The 19,030-nt window shown below is 37.4% G+C and overlaps 3 protein-coding genes across 3 annotated transcripts in view; 1 reads left to right on the top strand and 2 right to left on the bottom strand.

Annotated features, from left to right (window-relative positions):
- LOC124543882 (insulin receptor-like) overlaps window positions 1-16,747 on the top strand; it is a 64,453-nt gene extending 47,706 nt beyond the window's left edge. Inside the window, exons 9-26 of the mRNA XM_047122205.1 lie at window positions 3,253-3,412; window positions 4,515-4,659; window positions 4,816-5,036; window positions 5,329-5,503; window positions 5,630-5,868; window positions 5,992-6,168; window positions 6,436-6,662; window positions 6,886-7,045; window positions 8,913-9,107; window positions 9,819-9,973; window positions 10,100-10,270; window positions 10,872-11,120; window positions 11,195-11,283; window positions 11,368-11,599; window positions 11,722-11,940; window positions 12,026-12,106; window positions 12,174-12,420; window positions 13,897-16,747. Coding sequence (XP_046978161.1) covers window positions 3,253-3,412; window positions 4,515-4,659; window positions 4,816-5,036; window positions 5,329-5,503; window positions 5,630-5,868; window positions 5,992-6,168; window positions 6,436-6,662; window positions 6,886-7,045; window positions 8,913-9,107; window positions 9,819-9,973; window positions 10,100-10,270; window positions 10,872-11,120; window positions 11,195-11,283; window positions 11,368-11,599; window positions 11,722-11,940; window positions 12,026-12,106; window positions 12,174-12,420; window positions 13,897-14,162 — 3,408 coding nt within the window. The 3' untranslated portion in view covers window positions 14,163-16,747. The remainder of the gene's footprint in view (window positions 1-3,252; window positions 3,413-4,514; window positions 4,660-4,815; window positions 5,037-5,328; window positions 5,504-5,629; window positions 5,869-5,991; window positions 6,169-6,435; window positions 6,663-6,885; window positions 7,046-8,912; window positions 9,108-9,818; window positions 9,974-10,099; window positions 10,271-10,871; window positions 11,121-11,194; window positions 11,284-11,367; window positions 11,600-11,721; window positions 11,941-12,025; window positions 12,107-12,173; window positions 12,421-13,896) is intronic.
- Window positions 16,731-17,720, bottom strand: LOC124543897 (gamma-glutamylcyclotransferase-like). Its single transcript, XM_047122218.1, has 3 exons — window positions 17,547-17,720; window positions 17,331-17,464; window positions 16,731-17,203 (listed from the first exon to the last, which is right to left on the bottom strand). The coding sequence occupies exons 1-3, from the start codon at window positions 17,718-17,720 to the stop codon at window positions 16,807-16,809; spliced, it is 705 nt and encodes a 234-aa protein (XP_046978174.1). The 3' UTR covers window positions 16,731-16,806.
- Window positions 17,721-17,746: 26 nt separating this feature from the next.
- LOC124543903 (gamma-glutamylcyclotransferase-like) lies at window positions 17,747-18,774 on the bottom strand. The gene is made up of 3 exons (XM_047122226.1): window positions 18,506-18,774; window positions 18,241-18,374; window positions 17,747-18,131 (listed from the first exon to the last, which is right to left on the bottom strand). Exons 1-3 carry the CDS (start codon window positions 18,689-18,691, stop codon window positions 17,843-17,845), a joined length of 609 nt encoding a protein of 202 aa, XP_046978182.1. The 5' UTR covers window positions 18,692-18,774; the 3' UTR covers window positions 17,747-17,842.
- Between the last annotated feature and the right edge of the window lie 256 nt (window positions 18,775-19,030).

Raw genomic sequence — 19,030 nt, 5'->3', positions numbered from 1 at the left:
ACTGTAAGACGCGAAAAAGAACATTCATTCCAATAAAATCTGTTCAGCCGCATAAAATAAATTTTAAAGTTTCATGAACCGTAAAAGTATTAGTCTTTTTGAGCAGTCGTGTAATAAAAATGAAATGAATCGTTTTGTTCTTGATAACAATAACACTCATTATTGCTACAAGTTATCGAATTTATTTAATAAAAACAATGTAACGAACTCAATAAACGTCTCAGGAAATAAATTCTCTGGCGATTCATTAAAAACTTTACATACTTTGTGTTATACTGAAATTAAAAAAAAATGTTCGATATTTCACTACGCCCAAAGACGTTTCGTATCAAAAGAGAATATTCCATGTATAAACACAATAAAATTAAATTTGTTTGTATAAAATTTTTCGACCACGTGACTTTAAATACGAGGATTATTCTGCAACGTAATGCCGTCAGCTAACATTGTTACGTAGTAACGTGCTGTAGTTGAATGACATATGAATAAACATTGTAGTATTTTTACAGTTTCGTTACAGTCGTAAACCGTTGTGAACTCGTGACGCAATTGCGACAGAATTTTTCACCTAAGGTCAAATAAAAATAGGTCTTTACTTATCAATTCAGAGATAATTGTATTATCTCTAATTAATACAATATATGATATTATACATACAAATAATTCAACAAAACAGTTTCACCTATCATAAAAATTTAAAAAAATATATCATAATTAATTCTTCATAACCATCAATTTCAATGTTTCTTCTGATGAGGGTCCTATGACGCCTTTATTTTTCTTTCAAAATATTTTGATCACAATCTCCTATCGTTTCATTCGTTGCGACTTACGACGTTTACAATAACAATAACAACAACTAACTGTAAATTTCCTATTGGTGGGACTAAGAAGTCATCTCTCTTTTAGGAGAAGGTTTTTTGGAACATATTCCACCACGATTTTCCAATGCGGGTTGGTGGAATACAGATGTGGCAGAATTTCTATGAAATTAGACACATGCATATTTTCTCACGATGTTTTCCTTCACCGGTGAGCACGAGAATAATTATAAACACAAATTAAGTACATGAATTGAAATTCATTGGTACTTGCTTGGGTTTGAACCCGCTATCATAAGTTAAGATGCACGCGTTTTAACAACTGTGCCATCTCGGCACTTTGCGACGTTTAATTGGTGCACAAGTAAACAATCAAAATTACGCAACCAAGTGCAAAAATCGTCTAGAGTATTTTTGCATTTGTCAAGTTAAAAATGCAAACATTCGGCTGTCCGAAGCACGTGATGTTTAGTTTAATCGATTTTAAGTCGGTTGCAGAACAGCAATTTCGAAGAAGTCGTGTAATTGGTAGTCTGTGTGCACTCATCCTTATGATTGAAAGGTTAGCCTAATATACGACACTTAATGCATTAATTTAAATATATAAACCTTTGATTGAAAACGTTTTGAACAATAACAAACTACAATATAAAAATATACCTAATTTGATGCAAATAGAGTCGAGATGTTTGTTTTGAAAATATAATACACTTAAATAAATTAACTTATGAATATACGTGAAGTTGTATTTGTATAATATAATTAATTTTTTCAATTATATATTTGTATACGCTTCGTTTAAACGTGTAACTGTCAGTATGTTAACAAGCACAAGAGGACAAAAGCCGAATAAACAATTTGACAGCGAATTGACGCGCTATCATTGGTCGAGGGCCTGATTAATCATATTCATTATGGAAACGAAAAAAATGACGTTTTGAACGTCGACGAAACACTTGCCGGCACTTAAACGTATAATTAAAGTGGATATATTAAGTTAAGTGTATGTATTTTAAATAAAGATATATTGATCGAAAAATTTATTAGCTCATTGAATGAAATACGTTAGATTTCATCTTCATTCCTACTTCGAGTGGAATAGACTATGGGTAGTCAAATTTAACCTAAAGTAGGTTCGTACCGTTTTAAAATTTATAATGTGAGTAGCTAGCAAGTACCTACACTTTTTTAATGTTACTAGAAAACTCATCAAGTTGATGTGTGTATTTGCTTCATCTAACACCAACATCTAACAAGTGATGTATGTACATATAAATTATAGTTTATTAATTCACATAGTTCGGAAACAAATTGTTATATTTATCAAACCGTTTAATATTCAAAACATTTACCCAACGAGGATGCAATAATTAAATTCAAAATAATATGACAGACATTGGTCCTCTGTTTACGATACATTTAATAATTATGACGTAATAATATATATATCTGAAAGAAGTACCGTAGTGTATTTGGAATTATTTATTAATATGTTTAACAGTAAATTTGGTGGTCCTGTTTTCACCTTATTGTATACGTTTTCTTAGAATCGTGGCGACGTGTCACGTGCCTCGAATAAGTGTTCGCTAAATCATTTCGATAGTTAGGTTAGAAGGGAACTTTCGACAAAGGTTGAACTTTATTTTGACTCCATACAAGTGAATGTATGATATTAGTCCACGATGCAAAGCACGTCCCGTTTCTTTCAAGTATTCCTTTAAATGTGTGTGTGTGTGCGTGGGTGTATCCATTCTATTTCGAAAGTGTGAATTAAATATTTTATTTATTGTACTTTAGTTCTTTTCCGTTGTATGTCGAATTGAATCGCATCGAGAATACGACGTTATTGTATCACACTAATGTATTATTTATTATTATTATTTGTTAACATTGAATGTATAACGCATAAATAATCAACAACAAAGCGTTGCTGTTTAGACTTAAAACACTCGAAATTTAATTAAAAATCTATTATACAGTGAATGAGTTAAGCTATTATAAATAAAAAAAGGAACTACGTGAGCATTTTGTTTCTTTTCTAAATAACTTTTTCATCAAAATATAAGTAAGACTATAAATGACGTATTTGCGATTACATACAAGAAAAACTCCATTTAATTTGTGACTCCCTCTGTCTATTAGTGAAAACCGCGTGAAAATCCGATCAGTAGTTTTGGAGTTTATCGTGAACATTCTTCATACAGACAGACAGAAAGACTACATATGTAGTGATATTCTATGTTTGTGAACTTTATCTACAAAGATAATTTACGCCTGAACTGATTTCGATATGGAATAAAATATTTTTATTATAATTTTCTAGAAAGCTTTCGTGGTAGACAGTCGAACTACCGACTAGAGATTGTTTCTCGTAATAGGTCAACTTTTTTTTTTTTTATTGTGATACAATGTTTCTGTAATTTCAATCCAGGTGGGCAACTTGTCGAACTCGACGTGCGAGCCCTGCCCGCTGTCGGGTTGCGTCCGCGAGTGTCTCGGCGGCAAGATCGACTCGGTCACATCCGCAGAGCACTTCCGCGGCTGCACGCACGTCAAGGGGACGCTGGAGATCACGCTGCGGGCCGGCGGAGGTGAGCAATTACCGTGCATTATGTTAAACCAGTTACCGACTCGTAGTTGTTAAGAAATTCATATACAAACGAATTATAATGCGTTCTTTTGCCAACCAACTTTTTGCGACAAAACTTAATAAATACGATGTCTATACACGGTCGAAAATCATTGATTCAATGCTAAGTAATAATGAGGGGGGTTAAGAAAATATGTAACCCAATACTAAATAAATTGATAAGTTACTGACAAGTTCGCGTTTTAGGGAGTTAGTTGTCATCTGTTAGTTAAAAAAGTATGTACCTCCTTGGAGTTCAAGTTTGGTTAACAGCAAATTTCGTCAAATTTAATCCTTTGGTTAGGCAGTTATAGAGCGACTGACAGTTACTTTACATTTACAATATTGGTATAGATTACAGCGGGGATATATAGATTCCTTACTCAAGTTGATTTGAATCAAATGGTATGGAAAAATGTGAAAAAGTGGCAAAAGTGGCAAAAGTGACACAAAACTACAAAATAAACAAATTTGTATTAGTATTAACGAAACGCGTTTGTGATCTGATTATTGTTACATATTCAAAAGTATTTTCAACGAAATTCTTTTGTTATATAAAAGCTTAATAAAATCGTTGAGTTCTTGCTCGGTTCGTTTCTATGAGAGATATTTTCTGAGAATATTGATATAAATAATCAATTGTTTATGTATAATTATGTCGACAACTCGCGTATTATTATTGTAAAAGTTGTATTTAATAGAATAACACGATGTAATTGAAAATAAAAATAGTCTTAGCGGGCTAACTAAAATAAGATCTTATGACCGTTTGTAATATGTTTTTTAAATACTTAACATTAAATATGACAATTATACGTTTTGTATTTTTCTCTTTGAGATTTATATGTTAAACAAATTATTTCCATAGTACTAATGATTTACATAAAATGTATAATGTCAGAAAAATACAAACAACTTATTTTTTTTATTGGTAATATTTCATACTAATATAGCGAAATATTATGGTAGTTTCTCTTAGCTTAAAACAATAAACATACTGTTAAGTTTAGGTGTTTAATGTTTCTACATTAAAAAAAAATGTTGTCATTTATCTTTACCATCAGGTAACACCATGGCAGTGTTGGAGGCAGCGTTAGGGGCTATCCGGGAGATAGACGGTAGTCTGCGCGTGATCCGATCCTACCCCCTGGTGTCGCTCATGTTCCTCAAGAGCCTCAGACGCATCGGTGGGCTCAGCTCCGACAACAAGTGAGTCTGTAATGTCCCCAAAGACAACCTCGTAAACATACATATTAATTTAACGTCAAATTCTTCTGTATTCATTAATTAATTATTGTCCTTGATTTTTTACATTTCAAATATGATTTCTAGTATAAAATAAAACCGTATGCGTTCTTTCTTCAGAGGACAGAGCCTGTACATATTCAACAACCCAAATCTGGAAATGTTATGGAATTGGTCGACGCACAAGTCAATAGAGATAGCGAAGGGACGTCTGTTCATACACTTCAATCCGAAGCTCTGCTACAACCAAATACAACAACTAAAGACCATGACAAAGGATCCGATGTCCACTTTCAGTGAAATCGAAGTGTCGCAAGATAACAATGGAGACCAGGCATCTTGTAAGTAGAATACGTGTAAGTAGTTCAAGAAGGCCGTCAGAAAGGCGAGGTAATCTTGAAGATGGCTCTACACTGCGTTATTTTCTATCTTAGATAAACATTCTTACGAATAAATTCAAACTCGTATAGAGTAATAAGTAGACGTATAGAAAATACTACTTCAAATTTTATTGCAATTTCAATCTCTTCTAGTCGCTACAAATTCCTATGTTTTTTTTATAGTAGCAGAAGATATCGTGTTATTTTACTTTTCATACCGCAAGGTATTTGAAAACTTATGACTTTTGACCAGGTTACCAGGACACGCTACATTTGAAGGTGAGCTCGATATTCCAGCGCGTGGCCATCCTCAAGTGGAACATGTACTGCATGTCAGACTCACGCAAGTTGCTCGGCTACTCCATATACTTCATCGCTACCGAATCCAATGTCACGCTTTACGGTCAGCGTGACGCTTGTTCGGATACGTGAGTATTAATTCGCTTAACATAATCCTACACCGTAAATCTATTGACATGCCCATGATTTAGGTGATGAGGAGGATAATTAATTGTTACGTTTAAGGGTTGTATTTATTCAGTTGTCAATTTCAGCTGGAACGTCGTGGACACGACGGTGGACGAAGTCCGTAATAGCAGCACACAGCCAGTGATCATCGACAAGAAATCCATCATGCAGAGCCCTTGTAAGAACAACAACCAGCCGCTCTTCTACCCGCTCACTCAACTCACTCCCTTCACACGATACGCGGCATATGTCAAGACCTACACCACACTGCAGGACAGGAAAGGCGCGCAGAGTCCTATTATATACTTCAAGACTCTACCTGGACGTAAGTTGGTGAAACATTGGTATTTTATAGTAGACGATAATTAATATCGTTGTTTTATGAGAAGCTTATACTCTTGTGCTGTTTTATAATAGATTGAGTAATAATAATGATCTTTTCTCCCAGCTCCAAGTCCACCCCTCGGCTTAACAGTGGAATCCCTTAAGGAGCATTCAGCAGTAATAAAATGGCAGCCGCCGTCTATGCCCAACGGTACTATCGCCTTCTACCACGTCGAGATACAGGCCAATAACTACAACCGGCCCAAGATCCTGGCACTCAACGTCAACTATTGTGGCAATCGTAAGTTTGATCTTTTCTATTATTAGAAAAAGGTTTTTATGAATTTGTAAATATTATTAAAACCTTGTACTAAGACACAACAATGTAACCAATAAATATCCCAAAAACGGCAAAATATATATTTATAGGTAATAGGTATTTTGTAATCCAGATATAAATAATAATTGTTTGAAGCCGAATCGATTCAAAAAAAGAACGTCGTTCTCTATCACCTTGGCTACCATTGCCGTAGTATTGTGGACTAATAATGTGCGTCGCGGTCCCCAGCGAGCGCGCTCGTGAACTTGATAGCGGTGCGCGGCGAGGAGGGGGGCACGGGCGGCGCGGGCGGCGCGGGGGGCGCGGCGGGGGGCGCGGGGGGCGCGGGCGGCACGGGCGACGTGGCCAGCGGCACGTGCGCGTGTCGCGACGACGCGCGCCCCACGCGCTTCAGCTCGCTCGCCGAGGAGGAGCGTATCGAGACCATCAACTTCGAGAACTCGCTTCAGAACCATGTAAGCGATGCGCGAGTCCGTTGTCACGACCAGTCACGCAACTTATTTAACCCCAAATTAAGGGCCCGGAGTAAACTCTAAAAGTTGGCATCATTGGTCATGAAACTATTAAGTCTTAAGTTACCTTGTCTTTTGTGCCAATTCTTATTAACCGTTTATATAAACTAAAAGCTTATGAATGAAGAAAACGTTAAGAAAGCTTTCGATGATGAAATATGTTTAGGTATATGTGAAAACTGAGAGACCCAAGATGCTTACCAACGAGTCAGCGGCGAAAAGACTCCGGCGCTCGATAGACGACAGCGTCAATAGCATGCTCGTCATCATCGGCGACCCGCACGTGCCACTCATTGGGCAGAACAACACCAACGCAACGGAAGGAAGTAAGTTTTATTTTACTTGTGATTTAAACACCCTCAAAGAGTACATACGATTCGGCAAATTTTACTTTTAAGATCCAACATTTTATCGTTTATCTTCTGAGAACCATGTGTAGTGATGTCGACAAGAATGCTCTCATATTATTTTTATGAAAAATCATTCACTAAATTAGTGTTGACCGCCGCTAAAATTTAATCAGCATGAAAAATATGTAGCTTTCGTATTGTTAAAATCTTGGCTTATCATAATAAGTTATTAAAGTACTAAAGTTACAAATCGTGACTATAAAATGTGAGAAAAATGCACATGGTAAATTAAATACCAAATTAAAATCATCTTTTGTAAGATTATTTTTGTTGTTTTAATACTTCATCTTGCTTAGCTGTATTCTTCTAATTGAAGGGAAAAAGAAGTTTATCAAACATAAGTTATATCTCATTCCATGCTGCTTGCTCATCTATTATATATTTTTTCACATTTTTTTCTTCCTTTAACAGTAAAGCTTTAAACTCATAACCCATACTAAATTTATTTCCATAAATTCGCCTTAAAAGTGTTTCAGCATAGACCTTTTAGCATGATTAAAATTTATATTTCTTTTCTTGTCCATATTTCATAATCATTTGGATAACATCGGGCTATTTGAGCTTTAACATGTCTGTCGCTTGCTTTGCTTCCATCATCTAACGATCACCCCGTCACGTTCATATTTCAGTAGAGTGCAGTCGCCGCCAGTATAACGCTTGCATCGCAAAGGATCACTCGACAGGTTAAATTACATACATATCCTTGAACTGTCGTGTCCACACTAAGTTGCATGCAGTAGTGTAATAGATATATTAAACGACATATCTATGGGTAAAGGTTGTACTCGTAAATATTTTACGATGTTTTAATTATACGTATATATCAAAACATTTATTACATGATATAAAAGCGCTATGAAAATACGTAGTCGCTTTTCATTTTTACATTAGCATGATTTATTTTAATTTATAGGAATACATGTGTTTATTGAGTACTAGTTTTTGGTAATTTAAAATAGATAAAAAAGTTCTTTTTTACTTTATTGTGAAAAAAGGTTTAGCTTTAACCTTTTTTCGTACATTTAATGTTTTTTTTTTCTTTATGAGTCAGTCTAAAAACAGAACGTAGAGTGACTACTTAAAATCGATACGGAATCGTCCATAGATGACTAATAGATTATTCTTGTTTTGGATTTCATAAAACCCTTTTTTACCCCACGGAACAGACGAGTAACAATAAGTTCATTAACAAAAAGTTGTCTAATGATTAATAAAATATTTTAATTAAGTTTAATGTGATTGTAACATAGCTTTTAAATCAGAAGAAAAGTATTGTAAAAAGTTACGATACTATTAATTGAACGCAATCAATTTTATTATTATATTTTATGAAATTATACAGAGTATAGTTTTAATGTGATAATGATTTCGTAGTATAATTTAATTTATTCTTAAATCACTTATTATCATCACTCGCTTTGCATGAAGTACGTAGTAAGTTCTATGAATGCGTGTGTATTGGCAGAGTACGTAAAGTAAAGTAAAGTAACAGCCTGTAAATTCCCACTGCTGGGCTAAAGGCCTCCTCTCCCTTTGAGGAGAAGGTTTGGAACATATTCCACCACGCTGTTCCAATGCGGGTTGGTGGAATACACATGTGGCAGAATTTCAATGAAATTTGTCACATGCAGGTTTCCTCACGATGTTTTCCTTCACCGCTGAGCACGAGATGAATTATAAAGACAAATTAAGCACATGAATCAGCGGTGCTTGCCTGGGTTTGAACCCGCAATAATCGGTTAAGATGCACGCGTTCTAACCACTGGGCCATCTCGACTCATAGAGTACGTGAAGACCCTGTACTACGACCTGGAGGGCAGCGCGCGCTCGCTGACGGTGGACAACCTGCGGCACTTCACGTGGTACACGGTCAACGTGTGGGCGTGCCGCGAGCGCCACGAGAACGAGACCTCGCAGATAGACGAGCGCGAGTGGTGCTCGCAGCGCGCGCACTACACCTTCCGCACTCTCGAGAGGCGTGAGTCCCGCTCTTACACTTTGCATTCTCAACTTATAAAACTTCACTTTTGTCATACAATCAAGGATTCCCAAAATCCTGTAACGACCAAAATGCAACTTAATACAAAAAAAATATTTATTGACGACCTCCATGGTCGAGTGGTGTGTACACCGGTTTTCATGGGTACGCCACTCTGAGGTCCCGGGTTCGATTCCCGGCGGAGTCGATGTAGATTACCATTAGTTTTCTATCTTGTCTTGAGTCTGAGTGTTTGTGGTACCGTCGTTACTTCTGATTTCCATAACACAAGTGCTTCAGCTATAGTACGACACAACTTAGATGTCGCATCGGCCAAATTCGTAAAACCGATCACATCCGAATTGAGTACGCTATACCAAATTATCAATATTCATTTCTCATGCGAATATGATCTTTGCACAAACGTAATAACTTGTAATGTCATATGACCTAACATATTCGTTAATTTGACACCTGGATTTACATGCACTTGCTTTCTCTGACGCGTGAATCTATAGCGACGAATAGCGTCGAATGGCGCGATAGGGAGCTATTTCTATTGGTTGTATAAATCGGCAGTAATCGGTTTTAATTTCATTCCATCGCATTTTCCGATGCTACATCTAATTTGTGTCCTACTATACTTACATTGGGATCAGAGTAATGTATGTGATGTTGTCTCATATTGATGTTTTTCAATATATTTTTCAGTGAATGCTGATGTTGTGCGAAACATGCACGCCGAAGTATTGCCATCTAATAAAACTTTGCCCGAAGTAAATGTTACGTGGCAGCCTCCCGAGGATCCCAATGGTTTTGTCGTAGCGTATAATGTTCATCATTCGCGAGTTGAGGATAACAATCAGGTGTGTTGACGTGACTATTTTAGTGGTGTTTTTCTTTTAATTTAATATTCCATTAGCCTGAAATAATGGTGTTTTACCGTACAAAATAAATGGTGGAGTATGATACGTGATCCATTTTTTGCGCAGGCGACGCAGGAGATGGGCTTAGCGAGCTGCATCACGGCGGAGGACTACGAGCTCAATGGTCGGGGCGTGCTCGTGCGCAACCTGGCGCCGGGCAACTACTCGCTGCGGGTCACTCCGCTCTCGCTCAGCGGCGCCGGCAACGTCTCCACCGACATCTACGTCTTTATACCCGTGAGTAAAGGTTACGGCAACCAGCCTATAGTCTGTTCGCGTTAAGAATGCAGTGAGTTGTCATTGTTTACCGGCCTGACTCCGCCCCCTTTGACCAATCAAATCTTTTCAAATTACAAAGTCAAGTTCACATTTAATTAATTATTAACTGATATTTTTATTTTTATAATTTAAATTTTGTTTATTTATATATTTATATTTAATTTATTCAAGCTGTACACGTAATAATTAATGTAACCTATAGCTACTAGATGACGTTATGTCAAAATATGTAAATTTCTATATCGCGATGGGGAGATTCGCAAACGATTGTATATAGTGTTAAGAATTTTGTTGAATAAACACCCCGATTCGATTTTTTATTTTAATGTGTATTTTTAAATGAATTATACTTAGTCTTTAAAACAAATATAATTTGTTGGAATTTTAACACAAATATGCAAGCACCTTCACCCTGCTGTTAAAAAAGATTTGATTGGTCAGGGGGCGGAGTAAAGCCGGTAAACAATGACAACTCACTGCATTCTTAACGCGAACAAACTATAGAGGAGATCGTAGTATGAAAATGTGAACGACTACATGTGGGATTACACGTTTGCAGGAGCGCACGGCGGAGCTGAGCTACGAGTGGGTGTGGGGCGTGGTGGGCGGCTGCATGGCGCTGCTGGCGCTGGTGGCGGCGGGCGCGTGGGCGGCGCGGCGCGCGCTGATGCCGCCCAGCGACGCGCCCAAGCTGTTCGCCAGCGTCAACCCCGAGTACGTGTCCACCGTGTACGTGCCCGACGAGTGGGAGGTGCCGCGCAGCAGCGTCGAGTTCATCCGGGAGCTCGGCCAGGGCTCCTTTGGCATGGTCGGTCTTCGCTTCCGTGTATGCCATTTCCTTCAACCTTTGAAACTGTCGTTAATTTGACGATTCTTTTGCAGGTGTATGAGGGCTTAGTGAAGAATATAGAAAAAGGTAAACCAGAAACTCGATGCGCTGTGAAAACTGTCAATGAGCACGCAACTGACAGGTGAGTGTCTCGACTCTGCAGTGGATCGACGTGATTATTTACGTGTACTCATCGAGAGTGTGCTCAAACTGTATTCGTTCACAGGGAGCGTATCGAGTTCCTCAACGAGGCGTCGGTGATGAAAGCCTTCGACACGTACCACGTGGTGCGGCTCCTGGGCGTGGTGTCGCGCGGACAGCCTACGCTGGTGGTGATGGAGCTGATGGAGCACGGTGACCTCAAGACGTACCTTCGCTCGCACCGCCCCGACGCGGAATCTTCTCTACCCAAGAAGGGTCCGGCGTCCGTGCCGCCCACACTGCAGAACATCCTGCAGGTGCTGAACCATTCTTTTTAGATATCCTTCTGAGGACTATTTACAAATAGTTTATTTTTATTCACGTTTTAGATTTATTGTTGATCACAACGACTTTGGCTTTAAAAAATATTTATTTTCAGATGGCAATAGAAATAGCGGACGGTATGGCCTATCTATCGGCGAAGAAGTTCGTGCATCGCGACCTCGCGGCGCGTAACTGCATGGTGGCCGGAGACCTCACCGTGAAAGTGGGCGACTTTGGCATGACCAGAGACATTTATGAGACTGATTACTATAGGAAAGGCACCAAGGGCCTCCTGCCCGTCAGGTGGATGAGCCCCGAGAGCTTAAAAGACGGGGTGAGCTCTATTACATTTTACTTATTATTACTTATTATATACCCCTCAGCTAATAATTAACCTGTGACGTATTTTTATTTTACAGGTGTTTTCGAGTAACAGCGACATATGGAGCTACGGTGTCGTGTTATGGGAGATGGCAACGCTCGCCATGCAGCCGTATCAGGTACGTTCAGTTTCACGTATCGTCGCTGGTCTCCCTTAATCTGCATCTGACCGGGTTTGTGTGGCAGGGGCTGTCCAACGAGCAAGTGGTGCGCTACGTGGTGGAGGGCGGCGTGATGGAGCGCCCCGAGCACTGCCCCGACCGGTTGTACGAGCTGATGCGCGCGTGCTGGGCGCACCGTGCGCATGCGCGCCCGTCCTTCCTGCAGCTGGTCGCCGACCTGGCGCCCTCAGCGCAGCCCTACTTCCGGCACCGCTCGTTCTTCCACACCCCGCAGGGACAGGAGATGTACGCGCTGCAGCGGACCGCCTCGGGTGAGTCGAGTGCGCGGGTGTGAGACTCAACAGCTTCATACCCCGTCTCGCGCTACTATTAACACATTTGATTACATTTCCGAGGATATAATATATCGTTCATTTTCCATATTATACAGTCTATTTGGTTAGTCACTTTTTGACATCTGACTCGTAAGCCAGAAGAATGCGTAATAAATTATATGCATTTTAATAATTTTGTGGCTAGTGGCAAACTTATACTGTTTGTCATTAATACTAGTTAACACAAGACCTAAAATCAGTCAACAAAATAAATGTAAGTACTATTAATTCAAACTAGAAATTATATAATTTATGCAACAGAATTGTTCCTTAATGATCGGCGATACTACCATTACAATTGAAGGGTAAATAATCGAAACAATGATCTAAATTTTATAGTAAAGTTCTGTCGAAAAGAGAATTAACCAAATAGATTTATTTTCCAAACAATCTCGGAATCATTTCCGAATCAATAAGTGTGATGCTTCCATATTTATAAAGGAATTTGAGTATGAGACGGAATTTAGTTGCTAAAACACTTTAACTTGCCAAATGCATCCTAAACTCTAGTATCCATTTGGCGAATGAAACTGTTTTAAATACTTTTTTATTAAATTCATAATCTTTTCCACCAAATTTTCCAGTATTGTGTCGCGGCAGGGATCAAAGATTCAGATAAAATATTGTTAAGTAATATGAAATTGAACGTATTCGTGATAACATTTTGGTTAATATCAGTAAATGATAACAAAAAAGTAAATTTAGATGTAGAGTTGATATGTAGTAATATTTGATTCTTGTTTGTCCGCACGTGCCAGACCTGTGCGCCGAGCAGGCTGCACTCTGTTAACTGTAAGTAACGGTATGCATGCTGTACGTTGACGCCACCTGTCGATGTGTTATCATTTTCTGACTGACCAATGGCCGCTGTAGTTATGATTCGTAACATTTTATTACTAGAGAAAAAAATACTTTTTAATGATTTTATTCAAGTTTTTTTTTCGCTACCTCACGTTATTGCTTCTAGTATAGAAGGTTAGTTAGAAGTTGATTCAACATCATTTTGTAGTAATGAGCGGGACTATTATATTATATTAGAGTATTTATTTCGTAGTATACTTAAATAAAAGCTTTTTCAATTTCTATTGTTAATCGTAGTTATTTTACTAAGTAATACTTGTAGTTCATAGTATAATTTGAATAAATTTGTACTAGATGATTTAGATGTACATATTTATTAGATGATAGCGCGCAGACTGATCACAGAAAGGGCGTGCGATATTTATCCCCGTTATGTAATATAGTGATGATGATAATGTCGATGATGACGGGAATTACGACTACCTCTTACTCACCACCGTAAGGGTCGGTCGTGCTCTTCAACTTTCGATCCCTGCCGCTGCCCTTTAATGTGCGACTTAGACGCATCCAAGCGGGCAGTAGCTAACCGTGAGCGCGTGTGACGTGTCACAGAGGAGGAGGCGGCCATGCACGAGGTGAACGTGGGCGCGGTGGCCACGGGCTCGGGCTCCAACCTGTTCGGCGTGTCGGGGCGCCTGGCGTCGTGGGTGCGCGAGCTGTCGTCGCTGCGCTCGCGCGGCTCGGACGACGCGGCGGCCGAGCCGCTGCAGCCGGCCGAGGCGCGGCCGCTGGCGCTGAAGGCGCGCGCGGCGGGCGCGGCGGGCGCGGCGGGCGCGGGGGGCGCGGGGCCCAACGGCGTGCTGCGCGACGCGGCGTAGCGGCGCCACATCTACCTCAGGCCGGGCGCCGCGCCGCTCGGCTCTTCGAATCTAGTTGTAAGCGTAGCTAGTGAATTGTTCGCCGCGTCGTCTATTTATTCCGCTCGGCGGCGCTTCTCGCCCGACGACTCGACTTCGCCCGGGGCGGCGTCGACGAAGACGAGAATCCTATATAGTTTACCTCAGTAACATAGTTGTATCGAAGTCATTTATGACGCAGCCTATTATTGTTAAGTTTACCGTGTAAGCTGTAAAGTGTGTATAGATACCTAATGGTAATTTAGGTAAGATCTTGTACAAATTATTTTAATTCGTTTCTTTATATTTGACCGGCGAGAGCTGTCGTTTCGGATGGGCGAACGTTCGAGCGAGTGTCAAATTTGTAGATTAGCTTAAGTTTTTGTTATTGTTGTGAGTACTTTTTTTGAAAGTGCGCTACTTAACATTATACAGATTTGTCACTTGTGACGTGCGATGCACAGCAATAATTCGTTACGCGTCTGTTATAATACATGTTTATAATACTCATAATTCGATCAGCGTATCATTTTCGTTTGTCATTTCTATACTGTAATGAGGAAAAAATTTCATAAATCGGATTTAACCACCAAAGACTTAAACAAATCAAAATACTAAATTAAGATTTTATTATTATATTGTATTTAGATACGTTGTATTTTTTGTATGCATGCTCAAGTGTGCCTCGGGCAATCCTTCAGATACATAAGACGAAACTGCAATCGATGTGTTCCGTATCAATTACAATGCAATAGATAATCTGCCATTGTTGTTAAATAGTCGTTATACATATATGATAATTTTACAGTGGTCGCCTTGTGTGAATAACCTATACTCTGTAGCCAAAGTCTAGCTAATTTGCAAGATCCTTATACATTAACTAACCAGTAAACTCGCATTACGATAAAGCTATGATTAGTTCTAACTGATAATAATTACTTTCCTACCCCAAGCAAAGCATGAGTCCACAGGCAACCAATGTCAGTGGAACATTGTGAAAGCAAAAACCGAAGCTTGTTAAATACGAACTCCCTAGATTCGAAGAATTGTATTCAAAATTTTTAATAAAACTTTTAGAATACTTAAAGATTTTAATAGCAAACTATTATAAGTAAATTATACGCTAGACGCATTATTTGTTACAGTTTAAAAGTTAATATTATAAAATAGTTGTATATCCAACCATAGTTAGACTCCAATATACAACAATCCTGGACATTGGACCACACTGTCAGACTTTGGGGGTCCAATGTGACTGTAATAACTTTTACGATAATGTGGTTTAAGGGTATAAACGAGTGCCTTCAGAAATCCAGCCTTCAATGGAATGCAGGATTGTTGATTGAATGAGGAACTTTACCGAAGTACACGAATACAGTTTCAGTTGTTTACAATATTTATTTAATATTATTCGTTTTCATTCGTCGCAGCTAAACTATTAGACAATATTAAAAGTCCGAAGAAGCAATGAATTCTGGAGTGTTATATGATTATTGCGAGATGTGGTGAGAGAGCAAACGCATCGCCAGGCAATTATTGAAATTGAACATTATAATTAATGCAACAGATGGCATAAAATGTTGTATAGGATTGGTTAATAGATAAATTATATGCATATATGTATATATATATTTTTTGTTGTTTGTTATTGATTAAGGGCTAAAGGCACCTTGTTTTTTTAACAATGTAAAGTCGAATCGATGATAATCTAAATACGAAATTGTAAAAAAAAATCTAAATATCATAAAGAAATTGCATAGTGCCTTTTGCTAATGACGAAAACGAAATGTTTCTACATAATTTTGCAATTATATAATTCTGTAATCGACATCTGAAATATTCTCTAAATTAGAAGTATGGTAAGCGAATAACTAGACTATAAATTATTCGGCGTGTGGTAAATTACCTGATTTGTAAACCTTACTTCTCTAACTACGACGAGCCAGCCGAGACACTCCAGCGCCATTCTTCCAATCACAGAGAACTAAATCGTTAAATTATTTCTATTTAAATATTAAAGTTATTGTACGGAGGCAGTATAGAGTAAAGTGGAGGTAAAGCAAGGATGCGCGGAGTGACTGCGGCGAAGCCTCGCACAACGTTGCCTCACACAGCGTTCGCTGCGGGCTTTTCATTGCCTTTGAATATTTTGTTCTTATTTTCATCAGTATTTTTTATTATTGTGATTTTCACCAATAGGGCACTTTACCTCATTTTAGTGATTATGTTATTCGTAAATTGTTGACTGATAAAATAATTTCCAATCAATGTGTTCCTCGTGTGATTTGTGTGCGTGTTTATTATGTAATATAGTGTCGGGGTAGCGTTGTGCTATATGCTCAATTTAGATACAAATTCACCAAACGATTGAGATAGTGTATAATTTTTATATTTAATTTAATGAAAACCGAGTACCTATTAATAATAATTTTAATATTTATATTAATAAAAAGTTACAAGAATAGCAAAAATAGTTTTGAGTAAACCCTTGTTTAAATATATTTTATACCAAGTTAATAAAAACAAGGTCTATAACGTTCTTAAAATAAAAGTGATTTTTTAATTGATATGACTTATTATTTCCTTTCTCTTTTGCTCAATTTAATCTTTGTAATTATATGAATATTTACTTTGCTTTCTTCAATTTACGAGCTCTGATTTTTCTTAAGTCTAGTTGAAGCGGTTTTTTGACAGCTTTCTCCGAAATACATAAACAAGACTTCTTACTGCTTGTGTACTGCATTAAATAGCAATACATTTTGTAACATCCTTTTTGTCCATTGCTTTTAATATTTTTTAACATTTCTATATAATACGGCGGCAGCTGTTGCTCTATAGCACCGAGTATCAATACTTTTCTATAGGTCCAGGATGGCCATCGCTCTACAGGTATTTCATCCTTATCTCCAATTGGTAGGGGATTTATTGTTTGGATATAAATGCGACATGATAAAATCCCTAAATATGGCGTTAAAACTTGAACAAACTTTGCATAATATATTTTTCTTTCTAAGCCCTCTTGACTGAAAAATATATAAACTATAAAAACAATTTAATTTATACTATAACAGCAAAATATTACCTACATACTAGGTTGGTAGATAAATATTAGTAAAGCTCTTGAATGGAGTATCAAAAACGCTTGCTTACTCATTAAGACGGTCCAAATTATCTATCGGTATGCGCCAGATCACGCCCCAAACATGAGCGTTTGCAGTGGGCACAACTGTAGCAGCTGGTCCCCCCCAAAACTTTGAATACCTAATAAAGTCCAGGCGACTATTCTGTTTCAAAATATATAACAATGAAAAAATAAATCTTCAATTGACCAAACTATATGTTGTAAGGCATTTAAATTATACTTACATCTAAACGTGCTATAGATACAAATTCTGCTGATAAGTTATTTAATTTCATCCTAAATGACAACATATTACTACCATATGCAAAATAAAGAAATGTCTTTGAGATGCCAGCTTCTAAATTGGTCATCTTTTTGAAGCACAGAAAATTTGAACAAATGCAAGTCGTAACTGACATCTACAATCTAAAATAAAAGATTAATGTTTAAACTGGCCAGTTTTATATTTGTTTTATATAAGTTATACAATATTTACAAAGTTATCTTTTAAGGGAATGTATAGGAACATAAACCCAGTCAATTACATATTCAGTTTTTCAATCATTTTTGGGGAAGCTTTCTGTCCATTATGTGGAATTTTTTTTAGCTCTGTTATATACTGTTGAGGCAAATTGCAGTCCATTGCTCCATTTAGAATGCAATCCAGGTAAGTACTTGATGGTCTTCTATCTAGTGGTAATTCTTCATGCGGTCCCCTTAGTGGTGGATTTATTGTTTGTTGATATGTACGACACTCAACTTTTCCTCCATCTGGGGTTATAACTTCAACAGCTTTGGCGAAATACCAGTTTGTGTCAACACCTTCTTGTCTAAAATGTTATCAGTTGCAATAAGATTATCTACTTTGAAACAAATAATTACTCTTTAAATATTATATTTAGGTAAATATTATGCATATATACATCATAGACATATTACCTATCTAAAGCAGGCATGTCCTTAACATGTAATCTCCAAATTGCACCCCATACATGTTTATTATTGGTTGGTACAATCGTTGCTGATGCACCTCGCCAATGATCCGAATATTTTATAAAGTCCAATTGGTGGTTCTGTAAACAAGCGATTATAACTTCTTGAGAGTTGTATCGCTCTTAATTATTAAGGATTCGCCTTCATAATTAATTATAGTAAACTATAATATTTAATTATTTTAACTTCTAAAGAAATTATCCATATTTACATCAAGTTTGCCAGTGCCCATGAATTCTGCAGTAGGATTGTTAATGCGTATTCTCTTCTTTAATAAATTGCTACCATATGCAAAATATAAGAAAGTATCTTTTAAAGACGCCGCCATGGTTAACGAGGCACGAGTAGACAAATTGTGTATGCAAATTAAAGTATGCTTAATTTTATTATAAGACATAACTTGACATTGAAAGGTAAATAAATCACAATGTTGGCACAATCATTCGCATAGTGAGATAAGGATGTAGGTATCTTATGATTTATTTCTGCAGTACATTATTGATTATAGTACACTTACCACCAATTCGTGAATCAAATAATTATATTATTCGAATGTAAGTTTATTCGAATGAACTTTAAAAAATATATTTATAGCTTACGAAAGGTACTAGCGTATTTTTTAGTGCTAACTAGTACACTACTACTATTACCTACTACGACTACCTATTGTCATTTTAAATAATATTTATTTGAACTGCACAAAATTCATATAATATACTATATTTTGCAATGAAAA

This window comes from Vanessa cardui, chromosome 1, assembly GCF_905220365.1.
Source record: "Vanessa cardui chromosome 1, ilVanCard2.1, whole genome shotgun sequence".
Classification (NCBI taxonomy): domain Eukaryota; kingdom Metazoa; phylum Arthropoda; class Insecta; order Lepidoptera; family Nymphalidae; genus Vanessa; species Vanessa cardui.
The sequence above is the reverse complement of the archived record's forward strand: the minus strand, read 5'-3'. Positions and strand labels throughout refer to the sequence as shown.

Coding starts and splice junctions, on each gene's coding strand:
- LOC124543897 (XM_047122218.1), bottom strand. CDS start 17,720: ATGTCAGTTACGACTTGCATTTGTTCAAATTTTCTGTGCTTCAAAAAG. Junction 17,465..17,546: donor TATCTATAGCACGTTTAGAT/GTAAGTATAATT, acceptor ATTTTGAAACAG/AATAGTCGCCTGGACTTTAT. Junction 17,204..17,330: donor AATTTGGACCGTCTTAATGA/GTAAGCAAGCGT, acceptor TATATTTTTCAG/TCAAGAGGGCTTAGAAAGAA.
- LOC124543903 (XM_047122226.1), bottom strand. CDS start 18,691: ATGTCTTATAATAAAATTAAGCATACTTTAATTTGCATACACAATTTG. Junction 18,375..18,505: donor TGGGCACTGGCAAACTTGAT/GTAAATATGGAT, acceptor GCTTGTTTACAG/AACCACCAATTGGACTTTAT. Junction 18,132..18,240: donor GACATGCCTGCTTTAGATAG/GTAATATGTCTA, acceptor ATAACATTTTAG/ACAAGAAGGTGTTGACACAA.